The following is a 19259-nucleotide window of genomic DNA, read 5'->3' as shown; positions in this document are numbered from 1 at the left end:
AAAAAAAGCAAAGGCAGTTTGATGGTTTTTGTAGTCAACACTTTGTAATCATCATTTTCGTCACTGTCATGATTATTATATTGTAACGATCATCATTATTATTATTATTATTATTATTATTATTATTATTATATTATTATATTATATTTTATTATTATTATTATTATTATTATTATTATTATTATTATTATTATTATTATTATTATTATTATTATTATTATTATTCTAGTGGGAACTGCGTGCTCTCGCATACATATATATGACGTTATATATATATATATGTGTATGTGGCAATTTCGCTGCACGTAAGCGTGAACGTATGTGCGCGCGCGCGATATGTATGTATGTATTTATAATGTGTATACATATATATATATATATATATATATATAAATATATACATATACATATACATATATATATATATATACGTATGCATATGTATATGTATATGTATATATATATGCACATGCAATTATTCATAAATGAATTGAATACAACTGACTTTATGTAGAATGAGAAAAAGAAGAATTGTTCAGCGTATTAAAATTTTTTAATATAAAGAGATCATTAAGATGAAAGTGTCCACACAAAAAGTCATACAATTGAGATATTTAAATTAACATTGTTGTACACAGTGATACAATTATAATATAAGCATATGAATAAAATCTATTAGAAAATATATGCTCAAAGTCTTTTGATTTTGTTTCTAATATGCATAACATTTAGTAGGCATTCTCTGGCAGAATTTTTTTAAACTCTGAGAACAAGCATTCATGATTGGTATCCTCTGCACACTGCATTTCACTATGTCTTCATCAATCTGTCTCTTGTAACGAGAAAACGGTTGATTGCACATATTCACCATTAGATGCACGTTACATTCAATTGCAGGAAACTCTTCCAATCGTCCTCCACGAAAGAAAACAAAGAAGAATACACCGAGTACAGGACCACCTTCGACAACGACTACGGTTACATCGGTAAGATGTAGGAACCAGCAGATCACAATGTTTGCATTGATTAATTGTTAACTTGTTCCGTGTCTTTCTTTCTTTCTTTATTGTCACAACCAAATACTATAATCGAAGTATATTTATAATCACGTTAATTATGTTTCTTACTTTGATAATTACATTCATGTTTCGTATAGCGTATACTTAGTTTAGTCATGCATATACGTATTTTTCATAAATGATATTATCTTTCTGATATTATCTTCTATATCTGAATCTTCCTGGCGTACATAGTAAAACATCTTTTCTAAAAGAATGATGCATGATATATTAAATGACAGTACACTCTTTAGGCACCTACATTGAATCATACCGGAGGTCTTTTAATGAACAGTCAACCTTCGACAAATTCTACGGGACCAATAACAAAACCAGCTGTAACGCAATCTAGCAACGTTTCTTCAGAACAAGGTGTGTGCAAACTATTTGAATTATTTAAGTGAATTAAATTAACGTTAATATAGATTGATTAATATAGATATACTCGTATAGATTGATCGTGATAGTGATTGAATTTATAGACAAGACAATTTTTAAGGAGCTTCTATACTTTAACACGTATACATTACTAAACGCCATTCGACAAGATATTTTATCACAACTTATATCATTGTGGCGTATAGAAATATGTACTATCAAAAGCACGTCGCACTCTCCTGAGGACGCATCAAATTTTGTATTCTATATCTGTGTAATTATATGTCATATTAATCTCGTATTTACAATAATTTTATTAGGTGGTAATAGTCAACAGTCTGTGGCAGTAGCGACTGTTACAACTGGTCAAGGAATGCCTGTAGCAGGTCATGCATCCATGCCAGCGCAACCACCGCGATCCACGACTATGGTTACGACTGCTCCTGTAAAAAAACCTACACCGCCACCAGCAACTACATCTAATCCACCAACTCCACCACCGAGTGTTACACCTACAAATACGAATTCTATAGTAGCTTCACCGGTTGTGCCTCAGCCACCACAGCCACCGACATCCGTCAGTTCCTTCTCAAATGCAAACACACCTGTACCTACAGACGGAGCAACTTTAACTCAACAATCAGACCTTTTACAACCATACAATACTCTAGGTATGTGTTTTATCGTACTGTATACAACACTATACCCGCTTAATTGCAGCGATGTTTATTAACCGATCGATCGATCGAATATTTTACTATACAACTATTTACTTAGTATATTAAGCAAGCATCCTCTGTATGTTGCTTACACTCGATACTCTTCGCTTTAATTCCAAACTTATTTAGAGGTGAACAAGCCATACAAATATAACATCTGTCCAAATAGTTGCAGAGATCGGTGGCGATTAAACGGGCATTGTCGTAATTAATAAGATTTATGTTTTGTTTTATTTTATTTTTATAATACAAAACCTACGTCAATATGCTCTTATAAAATTTTCTTTTTGTATATAGCTCCTGTGCCTACTACGCAAACGTCGCTGGAACAAACAATGTCATTAAAAAAAAAACCGCACATACCAATGATTCAAACACCACATGCAACAAATAATAATACAAATTTAAATCTACTGCCTGATGTAAAAACGCCAGTGAATATGATGCCTGCAAGTATGGCATCTAATTTAAATTTGGGAAATATTACCATGGCAAATCTTAATATGAATTTGTCACAAGGATTGGCCACGCATATGTCAATGCACAATCAACTAGAGAGTATGATAAATACAACATCACCATTGACCAATATACAAAATTCCCATAATGCTACGATGTCGCAACAGCATTCCAATGGATTTTCCAATATTAAGCGTGAGAATTCTCCGCCCAATATGTTGAATAATAATGGTATACCTGGTCTTAATATGGGGATGAATATGACTGGAATGGGTTCAATTTTTGATCCTATGCCTATCGTTTCTATGCCAATGCAAATATCTCAGATGCCAATCAAGAAAGAAGAAAAATCGATATCAGTTTCTCAGTCACAACAGATGCCACAAAAATCTATGGATGGTATGTATTATAATTAATTTAGGTTGAAAGCATGCGTTACAAAGCGTATCTATGTTACACCGCAGCAAGTTTTAATCTTAATGTTTAAATTTAATTCATTATACTTATACATATCATTCGATCGCTTTTATTTTCTAATTGTTTCTCGCATTTTCTATTTGATACTAAAATAGTGTGCGTGCGTGTATTTAGTAATACAAAATATTTCTACTTTCTTATATTTTAAATAATGCCTTTTCATTTTTCTTCTTGCATGGCGAACCTAGTATTTTCTGGTGTTGTAAAGCGAATTCATCGGATTTGTTGAAAATTTGTTTAATCCTCGCTGTGTTTCTTTAATGTATACTGTTCACATTCTAGACTGCTATATTAACTGCTTACTAATCGAATATATAATGCTATTGCTCTAGCCGGAGCTCTTTTTGCAGAAATGAGTACAGGAATGCCACCAATGGGAAATCATTCGAGTTCGCAGCTCATGCCTGAGAAAAAGATGACACCACCTGATTCGAAAAATCCTGTGTCGAATTTTGCCTCAGCTTTTAAAAACAAGGTAGAGTAACGATCGTTCAATTACGTATTTTTCTTTCTTTCCTATATTATTCGTATCTAATCTTCTTTCTCTGTTAATCTTATGCAGACTGTAGAACAAAATGTGAAAAATGCTTCATCGTGGTCATCTTTGGCACAAGCATCGAGTCCTCAATCTGCGGCGGGAAGTAGTATGAAAAGCGCTGCACAGGATTCATTCCAAGCATTCAAAAAGCAAGCAAAGGAAAAACAAGATAGGGTTAGTACGAATGATATTTATTTTGCGAATAATACAATAATTTTATTTGAACATAATGTATATTTGGTTACTTAATACAATATTTCCTTATTTAGATTCCGTTTTATCTAGATAAGATACATACATACGATATATACGTCGCGATACACGTACGATATATGTCGCAATGAATGCTAACTTTGTTTTATAGCAAAGAGCTCTATTGGAACAACAAGAAATGCGTAGACAACAGAAAGAACAAGCGGAACGAGAGCGCTTACGTCAAGAGAGCGAAAGAAGAAGAGAACGCGAAGAAGAAGATGCATTAGATAAAGTTAGGAAAACCGTCGGTGATCAACAAGGAAACGTCATGACTGCTACATCAAGGGCAGAAGAGGTCAAAGCTATTGTCGATACCGATAGTAGTAGTCCAAGTCATTCATCCGGTCAAGACAAGGCTGCGGCTGAAAGGGAACGTCAAAGACTACGAGAACAAGAACGACGACGGCGCGAGGCGGTAAGTTTCACTGTAATCTTTTATCTGCGCGGATATTTAATATCTCGTCAGAGAATCAGCTTTAAAGTTTTACCTATTACAAAAATATATAACAAGATTCAAACATACAACGCTAGTAGACAATATCGTTAAAATCAAGCTAGAAAATATTTAACATGTTCACGCCAGCGAGTACGACCGGTGGCTCACGCTCGAGTCTCCCATTAGGCGGCGTGCATCACCGGTGGCTCACACGTGAATGTTCCATCAGACGGTGCGTATCACCAAAAATCTAGTTCTTCGTTTCGTAACTAGAGAAAATTGCCGTATAGTTGAAAATTTAAATAATGGAAATTAAAATTTAATTCGTAATAATATGCGGCCCTCAAATAATAATCCATACGAGCGCCGTTCCACAGCGAGAAACACAAATAGCAGCAGCGCCGGCGTGAACGTGTGAAAGATAACAAAAGTGTTGGAAAGAATTAGTCGCTAGTCGATTTTCTATCGTCTACTCTCTAATTGTTATAGACGAATTTGCCAAGAATGGGTATATTTATTATTTCAGATGGCTGGACAAATTGACATGAACATGCAAAGTGATTTGATGGCTGCGTTTGAGGAATCGTTATAATGTTATTTGCTGCTCATTGTAAATCCACTAAAGCCGGGCAGGACTTGGATGAATGTGTGGCGCTGGACGATACTGAAGAAACGTATTAATATATACGTCAGTCAATAACAAACAATAATAATAATAATGAAGAATAAAGAAATAATAATGAAATAATAATAAACCGAATAAGAGATCGGTGTAACAATGAAAAATACAATAGTGATGCGAGTTGGGACATTCCAACGGAAAAAGTTAATTTCATTGTTCAAGTGAATCGGACCACGAAGAGACAGTTTATCAAGTGATGGAAAACTTGTGTGTAGTCGATGGACACCTAAGTGTGACCTACTGTAATTAGATAAATACTTATACAATACTTTGAAAATGCTACACTGACTCTTGTGTTACATTTCTCCGGTTTTCATAAGTTTGTACTTTATGTAAATTTGGAAACAAAAAAAAAAAATATTATACAGAAGATAAGTGAATGAAAGAAAGCGGTATGAGAGAGAGGGAGAGAAAGAAAGAGTATATATTACGTGCGATCAATGAATGGATGAGTATGAGAGCATGGGGGCAGAGTAAAAGTTGTATGTATATTTAGTTAAGTTTTATATTTTTCCACATTCAGTCACCAATCGTTGGTAGGATTATATAGATAGTGTTTCTGCCAATAATATATATAATTATTAGCAATTAATAATAATTTTATCGCATATTTTTTTCCGGATTATGAATAAATACTATTTGTAATCACGAAATAGGTAGGCTTGTTAAGTCAATAATATAGAAAAAAATATACCTAATATGCGGACATACACGTTGATGAATTTAATCGTATTGATCGTTACGATAGCCCAATCTATATCGATTTCGATCGACTTGGAAATCAGAGAGGGCTAATCGATTGATTTGGAGAAAAGATAAAAAGGAAATATAGGGAAAGAAATATTTGTAAACTCACCTTAGAAAAAAGTCGTCAATTATTACGAATAATGGTAAGGTGATTATAGAATGATGTAGTATCAATCCTACCAACCTTTAGATCAGATTCCACATATGTACCTAATCCTTGGTATACTCTAAGATCACAGAAACAGAAAGTGTAATATAGTACCGATTCGTAAATGAGACATTATCTAGAAAAGAATTAGGGTTTTTTCTTACATTTTTTTTTCTTTTTTTTTTTTTTTCTTGACAAAAATGAACTGTTTGTGTGAAAGAATTTATTAGAAAGAGGGTTAGAAGTAAATTATTAAGATGCAAAGGGTATTTTTTTCAAGGGATCCTGATTAAAGTTTTACAGAAAGAACTCGGCCTTTCGTATGTTGTGTGTGATCTGTCAGTAATAATGCGTATCCCGAATAGAAACGTTTAATCGGCAAAAAAAGTACAAAAAGCGATATCTAATTGAAAATCCGATTACTGATTGAAGTTCGAATTTATTGCGTGCTGCTATTATTCTACTACTATTACAAACGGATTCATTTTTAAAGAAGTATTTCAATTTGTAGAAGTTGCGGTAATAATAGTAGGTAATAATAGTAGTACGTACACCGATATCACGTAATAACGATACTTATTATGTGAGTTATATCTATTATTATTATTATTATTATTATTATTATTATTATTATTATTATTATTATTATTATTATCATCATCACCACCACCATTAATATTAATTATTATTATTAATATTATTAATATTATTATTAAATTATTTCATTAAAAAGAATTTTATTTTTTTAAGAGCCTTTTCAAACCTGCAATGTCTTTCTCTGTATTGTAGCGTGACAAATGAGTTTTTATTTGGAGTTAAAGAAACGCTACGTTCGCATAAGCTGTTTATGGTAAAACATGTTCGATTTTATTTTAATCTTAATTCGGAAGAGTTTATTGTTCACAAATACATGTTACTTTTTACGTGATACTATAACAAATATTTTGCAACTACGAACAATGCGAAGATCTTTTATGATATTCAGAGAAGGACATATACGCAATTTGGTACATACTTCGATACACGATGATCACAACATCATCAGAATGAGCTCGTTTTGCTCTCAAGTAATCGTTGTTTTCGCTTTATACGAAGGCGTGCACGATATCGATGGTAGATCAACAATACGTGCGTAGCGTTTAATTTTATTTATTCTGCGTTTCTTTTAACACGATTTATCATGGTATCGTACAATTCAGCCTTTGAAAAATCTGATGAAGTTTAGCGTTGTCGTTAAAATAGAATTTTCATTTTAAAAATCGGCCGTGCCATTTTAAAGAAAAATTTTTAGAGAAAAATTTCTCGAAAGGCACGACCGATGAAACAAAAAGAGTTGACTAGCGTTTAAATTGCTATGTACCTCGCCGAAAGATGACCGTAGTCAGCGACATTACAGCGTATACAAATAATTTATTATTACACACGCGTTTACACCTGATTCTGTCGCATTAAATTTATTTTGTACAGTCTTTCGGGTTTCTCGAGCGTTTTCTATGTCAACGATCGCAACTGGACTCGATGTGGAAGAACGTGTCCGGATGACGATCAGGAAAGTGTAGGAGGCGTATCAATGCTAAAGAAGATCACGAAAGATACACGATCGTTAGTATTCACATTTGTAAAGTAACGTTGATTGTATGTATGCGTGTGTATGATTTGTTTAGTTACGTATAAATTACGACCAGCCAAGAGAAACGTAAATTCAAAGTGCAAGTGCATCGATGCACCGACTGGAAAAACATAATGATATTCGTCGGGTATAACGATCAAATTTACGGTGCGATGTGGTTGTTTCTGGTCGATTGAAATATCGCGCGAGGAAACGGGATCGCAGGGAAACGGTTCGAAACATGATTGACGCAATAAAATGGGGAGGAAAAATTTCTGATCATATTCGCACCGATATCTGTAATCCTGTTTTCGTTGCCAAGTGCATCGCAGATGGACGAGAAACACGTCGATTGCGATATAATAAGTATCCATCTATGGAATGGCTCTTTATTCTCATGTGTTGTGTGCGCTTTCATATCAGTGCGATCACACGTTCGTTGATCGTCAGTACTAATTCTAGCAATACTAAGTAGTCTATCTTACATCCTTTTTTTTTTTTTTTTTTTTATTTTACATGCCGGAATTGTTTCCGCGTGTCTCTCAATCAAAATTCAAGATTTACAATGAAATCGTAGCAATCTATTTACAGCGATACTGACGTTCGCGTCTTAGCATGTATAATGATTTAGTCATCCATATGTTAATTGTTGTCGTATGCAATTAACGCGATAGGGCAATTTCTCGCGAGGATGTCAGTAATTGCGAAATAAGGGAAAGCGAGAAATGATCGATCGTGTTTTCTGTTCTTGTAAATTAGAGTGTTCTTTCGGTATAAAGTGATGTTTCCAGGAGATAATGGAATTGTCCTAGATATAAATCGAATGAAGTTTAACCGTAGGCGTAATAAATATGCCGTTTTCGTTTATTAACGTTTATCATTATCGGTATTCGAGCACGATTTTTCGAGAATGCGTGTATTGGCGTGTATTGGCGCGTATCGGCGCGTATCGGCGTGTATCGGCGTGTATCGGCATATATAATTGTAAATTCAATATATTTGATATTCGAGTATGATCGTGATACGCTATAATGCGATGTAATATATGACATAAAATGTTAGCAGATATGAAAAAAGAAAACATTGAGATGTCATGTCGTGTTAAACATAATCGATTTTTTCTGTCCAGAAATATCATATAACCAGGAACATGATTTTTCATGGAAGAGAAAGTCGTTTGCAATAGTTTAAATATTTTCGTGTACAGTTAGTATATGTTTATCTTCCAGCCAACGCTTTTAACGATATTTTGTATATGTTATTTTTCTATTTGTTTAATCTTTCGTGTCCTGGGTGTAGTTAATAACGCAAAACCGTGTATCGCTTAGAAATGATGAATTCTTCGCTAAACGACCGAGCAATGAAAGCTACGATTTTAATTATTTTTGATCGATTATTGTCTATATTGTACCATTAGACTGACCAATTGCAAGTGTCTTCGAATGTTTGGAAGAATTCCTCTGATTATGAAATTGCGTCGCGTTAAAGTAACGAGCTCAATAGTGACACGAATTCTAAAACAAAAGAAAAAAGATATTAAGAAGAAAGAATTAAAAAGAATAAAGAATTAAAAGCGTGAATTTGGCAAAGAGAAAGCGAGAAAGAGAGGCAGCGTGTGAGAGAAAAGATGGGCATAGGAATGAAAGTGAGAATGGAAGAGAGCAAGGAGGAATGTGTGTGCTAGGTATTATGATTGTATAATATATAGTTTATAACTGTACATACGAGGAGAAATCATTGGCAGCAATTTAAATAGAATACAAATATCTATGTATAAAAAGTAATAAGTACTAATATACACAGCTCTATATATGTGATAAGGTTTGTAATATTTAAGGGAGGCCGATAGATTGTATTAACCTACTAGAGATCTCAGTATAAGTTACTAGGTAAAGACGTAATAATTCGTAAGTAACACCAAAATCACTCCGCTGTATCAAAAATATCAAAAAATAATTTTTTATATAAGTTCCCACGGGCGCACATCATCTCCAATAGCACACAAGTTTTAGTAGACTTATTACTGATAGCGAGACATTAAGCTGGTTGTACATAAATAATAATGATGAAATGAAGAATAAATGGCTAAAATAAAGAAATGCTTGATGTTGTTAAGTAAGAGGGATCATTTACTAGGTCAAGTTCGTTTACAGACTTGCTTCTACTCGACCATTTTTATTCAAAAAGAACCTTATAACTTTCTCCTATATCTCTGTGTCGTTCACGTTCATTTCAAAAGGCAAATAAAAGCAAAATTGCAACTTTATATCGATCTGTCGCATGTAGTACGCACTTGTGTATAAACCGTTTGTCTAATACGTTATATAATATATATAAGTTGAGATACTGTTAAATCGTATATTACAATTTGAAATCGTCGATGCTTTGTACAGAAAAAATCCTTGACTAAGTTTTGAATCTTTTATTTTGTAGATAACAAACTTGGTAATATAACATCAAGTAATGAATTAAATTGTTGTTTCATTTAAATCTCTATTTGCTTAACAATATCAAATTAAACAATATTATCTGTTCTCTTATTAATCCCTAAACATAAGAAGAGAGACTTTTATCACATATTTGAATTAATGTTACGAGGCAAGTGTGTGAATACAAAGTTACTGCAGATTATTATTCATAAGCATATACAGAATTACCCTTCTTAGTTTATAATTTTGCGTTTAGTTTATATATATATATATATATATAACATGCATATATTATTATGCATATATATATTTATATACATATATATATATTTATATATATATATAAATATATATAAATATATATATATATATATATATAAATAAAGATATACATATATAAATACAGAGCGTAAAACAAGCAGAGAGAGTGAGCGAGCGAAATGGACAGAACGAAAGAGTGTTATATAGTCGTCGATAGAAGAGATACTAACTGAAATATTATTGTCCCGTGTTTGACGTTTTCCCTTATGTTGCGAATCTGTTAGAATGAATAAGAAATATTGTATATACTAATTAATACAGATAAAAAAATGCATATTACACGTTATTATAATCTTTACAAATATACTAATTACCTGCGGTTTAATTATTAATAACTAATTGAAAGTAATTGTTGCGATAGTTTTTCATTATTACCTCATCCTCTTAAAATAACTCATGTATAAACATTACAGACTAGAATAAAAAATGTCTTAAGATTGAAACTTGATGATTGAAAAGTTCATTTCAATACCTCCTAAACGATTTGTCAATAATTACGCAAAAATTTGTTAAATTCGAGCGCTATATTCTTTTCACGAAATATTACACATTTTAATGCATTTTATATATCATACTTAAAATCTGGATAATTCTTTCTTGGAACGACTAAATTTTTTTAATATGTAAGCTTGCGTACGAATGAAATCACGCCTTCAAACTCGAAATCTCCTCTTACATTCATTCGGATTAGACTCTCGCTGTAAATAACTGTAAGATCGAAAAGTAATAAGAGTAATAAGAGTTTGCTTAAAATTTATTTTGCTAATACCAAAGAGCAAATTAGAACACTCGTTGAGCAATACTAACCATTTTGCTAACCATTTATGAAACCATTATTTTGTATAATCGTCTACAGCGTTGTTTCACATTTATAAACGTAATCGGTCATTTTGTTAGTCAAATAAGATCTCATCTAATATAACATAATACAAACATTTCCAACTCTTGACTTCATATCGACTCTTAGCTTATCGTGATTTCGAAGTTTCTCTGGATTAAAGTATTAGTGATAATGGTATGTATATGTAATGATTCTCAAATATTTACAGATAAATCACATTTTACTTACTTACAAGTTAATAAAACGTTTCTCAACAATGTCAATACGTTCTATACCACGTATATCATCGATTTAATTTAAATATTGTATTATTTTGAGCGGAACAAGAAATATCTCGTTGTTCTTTAATTCTCTGACATACGATGGATGATACTCCTGGTCAGAATTAACTTCTATTTCTTCTGGTTCCGTCGAAGAATTTAATGGATCATCGCTCACTTTATATATTTATTTTGGGACTGATGTATCAGAATTTTCTAAAATACCCGACTAGTAACTAAAAATATACATATATGTATTTAGATTTTAATTTCTTTTCTATTTTAGTTTTTAAAATTTTAATTAATCAAAATGAAACTACAATACGATACAATAATGTCAACTATTCGGAATATGCGATAGATTTGCGCCAGAGCTCCGTGATTCTTTTATATTTACTTTAATATTTTTTTTATTTACTGAAATAGGTATTCCGTTTTGTTGTGCATACTTTAACAAATCTGATCTTTCTGATAACTTTGTATAAAAGTCTGTAACTAATAAAATGAAAAGATCGCACATAAGACATATAAAGATATATATGAGAGTTATATAAAGTTTAGATACAGTACCTGGATGTCGGGATAGAGGTTGTAGTAGCTTTTCCTGTCGCATCATGAACGATTAGAAATGCATTTTCAGATTTTGAAATTCTTGTTGGGGCTTTGCTAATGCATGGCCGAGCGATTGTTGTGCCTAAAAGGTGTTTATACACCCCGTAAAGCACTCCACGTGCAATAGCCGGCCACACAAACGAAGACAGGAAAACGTCTCTGAAATCTTCTATTATGACCTTTCGAATAATAAAATTATCTACGATTAAACAAAAAAGTTGGCATAACAGAAGAGGTGGACTTTATATCACTGTAAAGATTAGTTATAACGAGTAGCATTATATCTACTTGCAGAGATTTCGGCGCAAAATTTAGAAGATATATTTGTAAATTAATTAAAATTTTGTTAATACCTTCAAGCCAATACCTTCTTGTCCAATACATACTTGCCTACATTCAAATCCTTACTACAGTATTCACTTTCCAAAGAATCGTTATTTACAATATAAGCGATAACTCGATATCCTTTTTCTTCCAATCACAATAGCATACACGATGTATCTAAACCATCGTTATATACTAGACCGATTTTCTTTGTTGATTTAGGTATTTTTCAAAATTCTCAAGATCTCAGGATTCTCAGGATCGAGATTTAAAGGCAATGTGACAAGGTCGATATTTCAATTAAGATGACAGCTGGATTTCATTATATGGACAACTCTGAGTCTTGACCCATGCTGAACGATAACCCATGAACGATTATCGTAGTAATACATGCTATACAAAGAGTTAACTTATTCGTGAATTTCAACCGACAACTTGTTTGTTAAGATTTTATCTTTAGTCAAAGTGGTACGGTATAAGTATAAAAAAAGAAACAAAATTGGATCGAAATGTAGGCCTTTATAAGCAGAACATTTTGTTTAGACTACAATCTACATACACATAGATATATGTATATATTATATATATATTATTATATAATATATTATATATATATATATATTATACAATAATCAATACCATAAATTTTGTAGTAATCTCACCGCTAAGTAATCGCAATAATAACGCACATCGATAATCATTATGATCGTTAACAGACTAACTAACTTCCACCAATCGAAAGTGATATACAATTGCTTTGTATATGCAGCAAAAGTTTCAACATGTATATACTTAACGATATAGTAAAACTTTTACTTTACGAATGAAACAGCTAGAAGTCTTTTATAGTTGGACAGTTTTTAAATTGAAATAAATGCACGCTTTAAGATAAACTAATAGCCGCATTTGTACTATGTATAATTTAATGCACACGCACACACACACACGCATACACACATATATATATATATATATATGCATATATATATATGCCATTGAAATGCACTTGTTCAACTATAAATCGATAATAGAACAAAAGTATAATAAATAACTAAATGTATATCTATCGCTTTATTGTACAGCAAGATATTTAAACATTTGTATCTTTAAAGATATTTTAATAGCTTTAACCACTTATAAAATAAATATCAATGCCATCGTATAGTTTCATTAAATTATGTTTTACTGAAATCAATATGACTAAAGCATATATGTATAATATACTCAATTCTCATACGAATTGGAGAAGAAATACTGACTTTGTAAACAAAATTGACTATGTCTTCTTTGTCATAATGTAACAATGAATAGCTTTTAAAGCGCGAGATAAAAAAGATACTAATAACGAGAAACTTGAACACGAATATCACGATTCTCCGCTACAATACATCAAATTTCTCTGCTAAACGTGTATTATCAACAAAGGGACAATATGACTTGGAATAATATACGATATCTGAGCTAGACAATCGCCAGCCTAAATTACCATTAAGCATCTCCGTACGATTAGCATCGATATTGCCAACAGATTTATTCATTCCATATTAATTTTTTATTCGTGCAGGCCACGTGCAGGCACTTAACACCGGATATATTTTCCTCCTGCCGCCATCTACATTCTGGCCATATGATATTTATGACATGCCATTCTTCGCATTCTTCAATGTTTTTAATTAGTCGCTAACTAACTACTCGACTTAAACAATTGACTGTATGTTCCTTATCTTATACTTTAATTGTAATTCGAGATCATCCATAAATATTTCGTGGCTTTTATTATTGACGGAGCCGAAGCTAATGGCATATTAGGAATGCGGGAACGTGTCTTTATTTTGTTTACAACATAAAAGTTTCTTTATACGTGAAGTTTACTCAGGTCATCTAAGAAGGACTTTGGTGTGATTATATGCGATGATCCTGAAGTAAAATGACAATTCAGCGTTGAAACAAGTTCAATTAGGCGAAAATTTTTCATATATACTCACCAATAATCACTTCCCAATTTTTTAAAGCATTTGTAACTTCGTAACCGCATCGTATTTCAGAGAAACAAACACCACCGACAACGAAAACGATTAGTCGTGGTACGTTCTTAATGGTTTGCGAACCTTTGTCTTTGTGCCAATGTCCATATCTTGCACTAAAAGTAAATTACAATGATGTTACAAAAATATTAACACCTAATATTATTTCTATACAGGTTCTTACTATACCTAGTTGGAGCATGGTATCCCGAGCTTGCTGCTCGTCCAGCCAAAAAAGGGAAATGTTTAGAATCAAGTTTATCTTCGATAGCATCTTCCATAATATCCTTCATAACTGGAGTCCAACGACTCATTTGATAAGTATGCTCTGTAATTCTTTCTTTACGTTGTACGGTATACAATTTTCTGCGGTTTCCACCCTATAAGTGTAATATGATAAATTGGTATTAATTTAACAACAAGCATATAAAAGTATATATATTTAGAGAATGAATACATAATTTGTTAATAATTGACAAAATAAAATACTTACATCTACAACTATATTGATACCAAGATTTGCCATGTTTACTATAGTTTGTTTATCGTCAGCAGATATTTGGGCATGATGAACTAGGCGGTTCAGATTCTCTTCAGAAATACCATTTTTACTAATAACATACAGTGCAATGATTCGTAATTTGTCTAAATGATGTACTGTTTGGTCAAGTAAAATCGGGGTAATATTTTTCATTTGATCTTTAATACGTTCTCCCTCAGCGTCTGTACCCATTGCTAAATCCTAATAAAACATGATATATAGCATGTATCGTACTTGTTGAATAAGTTAACGTGAAAATTAAAAAAAAAAAAAGCGGATTATATGTGACATATACTTGTTCCACTTTGCACAGTTTATCTACATTCCCTTGATAACGTTTCATACAATCTTCCGCTAATTGTAAGTGTGTTGCATATTTGCTCAATTCCTTTTGGTACTGTGGCATTCTTTTGATCATTTGCGAAAGATCTCTCATGCTCTGTTTGTCTCCTTGTGGCATTCTTTTTGATTCTGTGAATTTCTTTAAATTTTTAGTAACATTCCTAGAAACAAATTACATGTTTTGTAAATAATATCGCACCGTTTCCTTTAATAAATTTGTTCGTTATTTTACTTACTGTGAAACTACAGCAATATGTTGATGTCTAAGCTCTACCCATAAATCGTCATTTTCATCCAATAATACTTCCTTTTGTACTCCCGCTGAAGCTTCGAACCTTATAAAAAATTTCATATATTGAAACATCAATTGAAATTAATGATAACAAATATTACATTTACCTGTAAACATCATTATCAATATCTAACAAATCGTACGCCATAGCTTGCAGCGTTAATTCATGTAACAGCGGAGAGACACAGTCAAATCCTCTATCTAGGATAAGCAATTGGGAACGTGCTTTCTCAGGTCCTTCGCCCATCGTCGGTTCATCCGCTTTGTAAGCATCCAATTTCTGTTGAACCATATGTGCCAGCTCAACATTTCGATCGAAATCGCTGTAGGAACAATGAATATTTAAAATAATGTAGAACCAATGAAGAACTAATCCAACACTTGATCGAATTCTAAACTCAAGCTGAACTAAAAATATCTTAATCATTACGGCAATGCAAAATAAGAGGAATACATATTATATTGTACCTTCGATATCTAACTGACGGATATTCTCCGAGAGTAGCACAAAGCGTCGCGATCTGTTCAGCTATTCTTTCCATATTGGCTGTTCTCAAGTTGGAGAAGGAAGCGTTATAAAAACAAGCGAACGTTTCACGCGAGTCCAAAGAGAAAACCTATTTAATTACGTACTCGTTTTAATATTATCTGTGCATTGGTTGTTAAATATTAAGTTATAATTTTATTTCAATTTTCAAAGGCAGTGTAACACACACACACGCGCGCACGCGCACACACACACACACACACACACACACACAGATAGACAGAGAGAGACACACAGACACAGACATATATATATTAAGGAAGAAAAATAGTTAATAAAATAACAATAAATAACAGGTCTGGTAATTGCATGCATTGAAAAGAAAAAGAAAAGTTTGATCGCGAAAGGAAAGACAGGAACATACACGTAAAGTAATTATAGAAGTCTTTCGCCTACATTCTACCCCGTAAAATAAAGAACTGAAGCATATATAGGAGTTCTGTTTATCGAAACTGAGAAAGTTAGAAATAGTAACTATCACGATTACAATTATTACTAGTCAGCTACGAGTTTTTTTCTTTTGTTCGTCACCTGCGACTCGTAAGGCAGGAAAGCGATGTTGATCTCTTTCAGGGTTTTGATCTTTTTAGCGGCGAGAGACTTGCAGAGTTCATTGAACAGCTCCTCCGGACACACTGCTCGCGTGCAAGCATGAATGCATTCCGTCGTTAGTACGTGCTTTATATGTATGTGAATACTGTACAAAATAGGCGAGTAAGGGATAAAAGTCAAATAATTGTGTTAACATTGTCATAATCACTGGTCGAAAAATCGGAAGGTAGGCTGTAAGTGAAAATATCATACGGCTGTGAATAGGGTGGTGTCTGTAAAGGGCGTTGATATGATATGTGTTTGTTTGTGTATATGTTGGTGAATGTGTGCCCATCACCACGGAAAACGTAAAGTTATCAAACATTCGGTTTCTCTGTTACAGTTTCCTTGCTTTACCTGCTCCTCGTACGGTATGAAAGCGATGTTGATCTCTTTTAGTGTCTTTATGCGTTTAGCTACCAGGGAGAGACACAATTCTTTGAACAACTCATCGGGACATGCTGTAAAGAGATACACTTAGAATCTTATGTGGATTACCGAAATCGAATGTACCGGACTGTCCATTCTTGTACAATTTCTTTTTCAATTTCCTGTTTATTAAACGTGTATCTTGTGAAAGAAACGTAAAATCGAAAATGAACTTTCATGTGTACGCGAGAAATAAAAAGAACGTGTTCAGAAAATATTAAGGTGACCAAGATAGAAATGAAATTATCTTGATTATTTATAACCGTTTCTCTTATGACAATGTTTGCCATGTAATTAACGTGGGAAGTGCGAAACTGCGTACCTTCCGTGAAATAAACGTGAGCTACTTTGTAAGTAGTTCTAGTAGGATTGCTAAAGTCTTCGATCAACTTTTGGACAGACGAATTGCACGGTGTGATCAAGTAGATCGCCTCCATGGTGGGTAACGGTTCCCGTTTTTTGTTGATATCTTCTACCAAGGTGATGCCTTGAGCACTGATATCGTGCATTTTACAGCACGCTGATACCATCCTCATGGCCAATTGATCGACTACCAAAATACGCCATTGTACCCCACTTGTTCCAGTCTTCTTTTGTTTAATCACTTCGTTCATAATCTCTGTAAGAAAAATATGATATGATAAGAAAGAATCAGAATAATACATATATATATTATTGCTAAATACAAATAACATATTTTTAATAGCCTAAAGATCATTTGATCGCAGATTTATTATGCATCGGTATGCATTAAAACATCGTTCATCATACTTTGATATATCTAATGAAAAATGCAATGAAAATATTTTAATGACAGAAATTAACGATAAAAATTGTAACACGTGTGTAAGACATATTTGTCAAAATAGTAATAATCTGAGTGTAGGCAATTATTTGACAATTATTGGCGCTCTCAACGTGTATTGATCGTTCTCATGGACGATGACGTCACGCTAGACAGGATTGTATCTAAAGAACAAGAAGCCCCATTTCGAATAATACGTAGTTAGTAAAAAATGGATAGAAAGAAAAGGGTATACATCGATGATCATCTCGGAAGAAAAGTCCTTCGTTGGACATTACGAGTGTTTGGATTTCATCGTATCATCGAAATTGGTTTACTAATTAGATTATTCAATATAGACTTGTATCGATAATAGACTCAACGATTCCGCGATGCATAGTAATTGTTGATACTGTTTAATGAGAGATATTGCGACGTTTGATTATAGAAAATAAATATTATCTTAGTAATAGCAGTGAAAGGATCGAAAGGCGTACGTTACGTTGGAGCTCTTTTAGAAAACAATTAAATAGTATGAAATTTATGAAACGTTTATGAAACGTTTTAAAATAGTTCAGTCTACTGTATTTAAAAATGATTTCAATAATTTGCATGGATATATAATTACCATATTTGTAAGTTGTTATGTATTTAGGTAGAAATGATAAAAGTCCAAGCATAAATGTTTACGAATAATATATATTTTAAACGGAAACACGTTTTGCCAAAAATAAAAATGATTGACTTTAGATTTTATGACATTAAAGCATAATATTTATCGAGATAGAATACGAATAAAGTAAACTTTTAGAATCAATAGATTAAGAGATTGGTAAGTATGCGTGTTAACAACCTATGTTACTTTGGGCAATAAAGTTTCTATTTTATATGAAATTTGAGTGGAACGAGATTCTGAAACATAAGTTTGACATTTTTATCTAGCAGCCGCTTCATAAACGATGAAATCATCACAGCATATACGCCCTTTTGGAGGTTACGGATTCTGACAGTGATGGAAATGATATGACCTTTATGTAAAATAAATTTACAAGATTGTTCCAATATTACAATACAAAGAATTTTAAAAATGTTGCTTATATCGCAGAGAGTTACATTATTTTTTGTTACTCACTTTGACCAACTTGTCCCTTGAGCGCCATTTTGCTAGTGACTGACTGTAGATATGCTTACTAGGTGGCGTTGAGAATCGAACGAATAGATAATTCTAGAATTATCTTATAGTCAGTAATTATCTATAGTAACGTTCTTTCGTTCGAATCGATGACACTGAGATTGGACCGCTATTGCTAATGTAAGTGTTTAATAAAAATTATCCTTTTTATTTACAGATTTTATCAAATTAGTTGTCTCGTGTAAATCAATTTATTCGTATTTGAGAAGTGGTATAAAGAAGAA

At 32.5% G+C, this 19259-nt stretch overlaps 3 protein-coding genes across 10 annotated transcripts in view; 1 reads left to right on the top strand and 2 right to left on the bottom strand.

Annotated features, from left to right (window-relative positions):
• The window catches only part of LOC126916262 (bromodomain-containing protein 2-like), a 53650-nt gene extending 44029 nt beyond the window's left edge, over positions 1-9621 (top strand). For 5 of the 6 annotated variants that reach the window (XM_050721844.1, XM_050721848.1, XM_050721846.1 and 2 more), the window contains 8 exons: positions 898-986; positions 1313-1430; positions 1757-2107; positions 2453-3013; positions 3424-3566; positions 3654-3803; positions 3994-4299; positions 4847-9621. In XM_050721844.1, the coding sequence (XP_050577801.1) occupies positions 898-986; positions 1313-1430; positions 1757-2107; positions 2453-3013; positions 3424-3566; positions 3654-3803; positions 3994-4299; positions 4847-4912 (1784 nt within the window). In that variant the 3' untranslated portion in view covers positions 4913-9621. The remainder of the gene's footprint in view (positions 1-897; positions 987-1312; positions 1431-1756; positions 2108-2452; positions 3014-3423; positions 3567-3653; positions 3804-3993; positions 4300-4846) is intronic. The other variant, XM_050721845.1, reaches the window with a different exon arrangement.
• A 292-nt stretch (positions 9622-9913) lies between these two features.
• Positions 9914-12519, bottom strand: LOC126917008 (argininosuccinate synthase; the record flags this gene model as incomplete). The annotated part of the gene is given in 5 exon segments (XM_050723395.1): positions 9914-10964; positions 11064-11246; positions 11330-11852; positions 11928-12209; positions 12326-12519. Coding segments are annotated over 3 exon segments (561 nt in total), but the record flags the coding sequence as incomplete, so codon positions are not given.
• A 273-nt stretch (positions 12520-12792) lies between these two features.
• LOC126916269 (protein ROP) lies at positions 12793-19094 on the bottom strand. 3 transcript variants are annotated; one of them, XM_050721908.1, is made up of 11 exons: positions 18976-19094; positions 17382-17678; positions 16988-17091; positions 15961-16109; positions 15600-15815; positions 15437-15535; positions 15154-15361; positions 14811-15059; positions 14507-14697; positions 14279-14433; positions 12793-14210 (listed from the first exon to the last, which is right to left on the bottom strand). In XM_050721908.1, exons 1-11 carry the CDS (start codon positions 19001-19003, stop codon positions 14149-14151), a joined length of 1758 nt encoding a protein of 585 aa, XP_050577865.1. In that variant the 5' UTR covers positions 19004-19094; the 3' UTR covers positions 12793-14148. The 3 variants fall into 3 exon arrangements, with proteins under 3 accessions (XP_050577865.1, XP_050577864.1, XP_050577866.1); XM_050721907.1 differs by lacking the exon at positions 16988-17091 and adding an exon at positions 16571-16674; XM_050721909.1 differs by lacking the exons at positions 16988-17091; positions 18976-19094 and adding exons at positions 16571-16674; positions 17831-17967.
• Positions 19095-19259: the final 165 nt, after the last annotated feature.

Source organism: Bombus affinis, chromosome 5 (assembly GCF_024516045.1).
Source record: "Bombus affinis isolate iyBomAffi1 chromosome 5, iyBomAffi1.2, whole genome shotgun sequence".
Taxonomy (NCBI): Eukaryota; Metazoa; Arthropoda; class Insecta; order Hymenoptera; family Apidae; genus Bombus; species Bombus affinis.
This window is presented reverse-complemented; position numbering and strand designations above follow the sequence as displayed.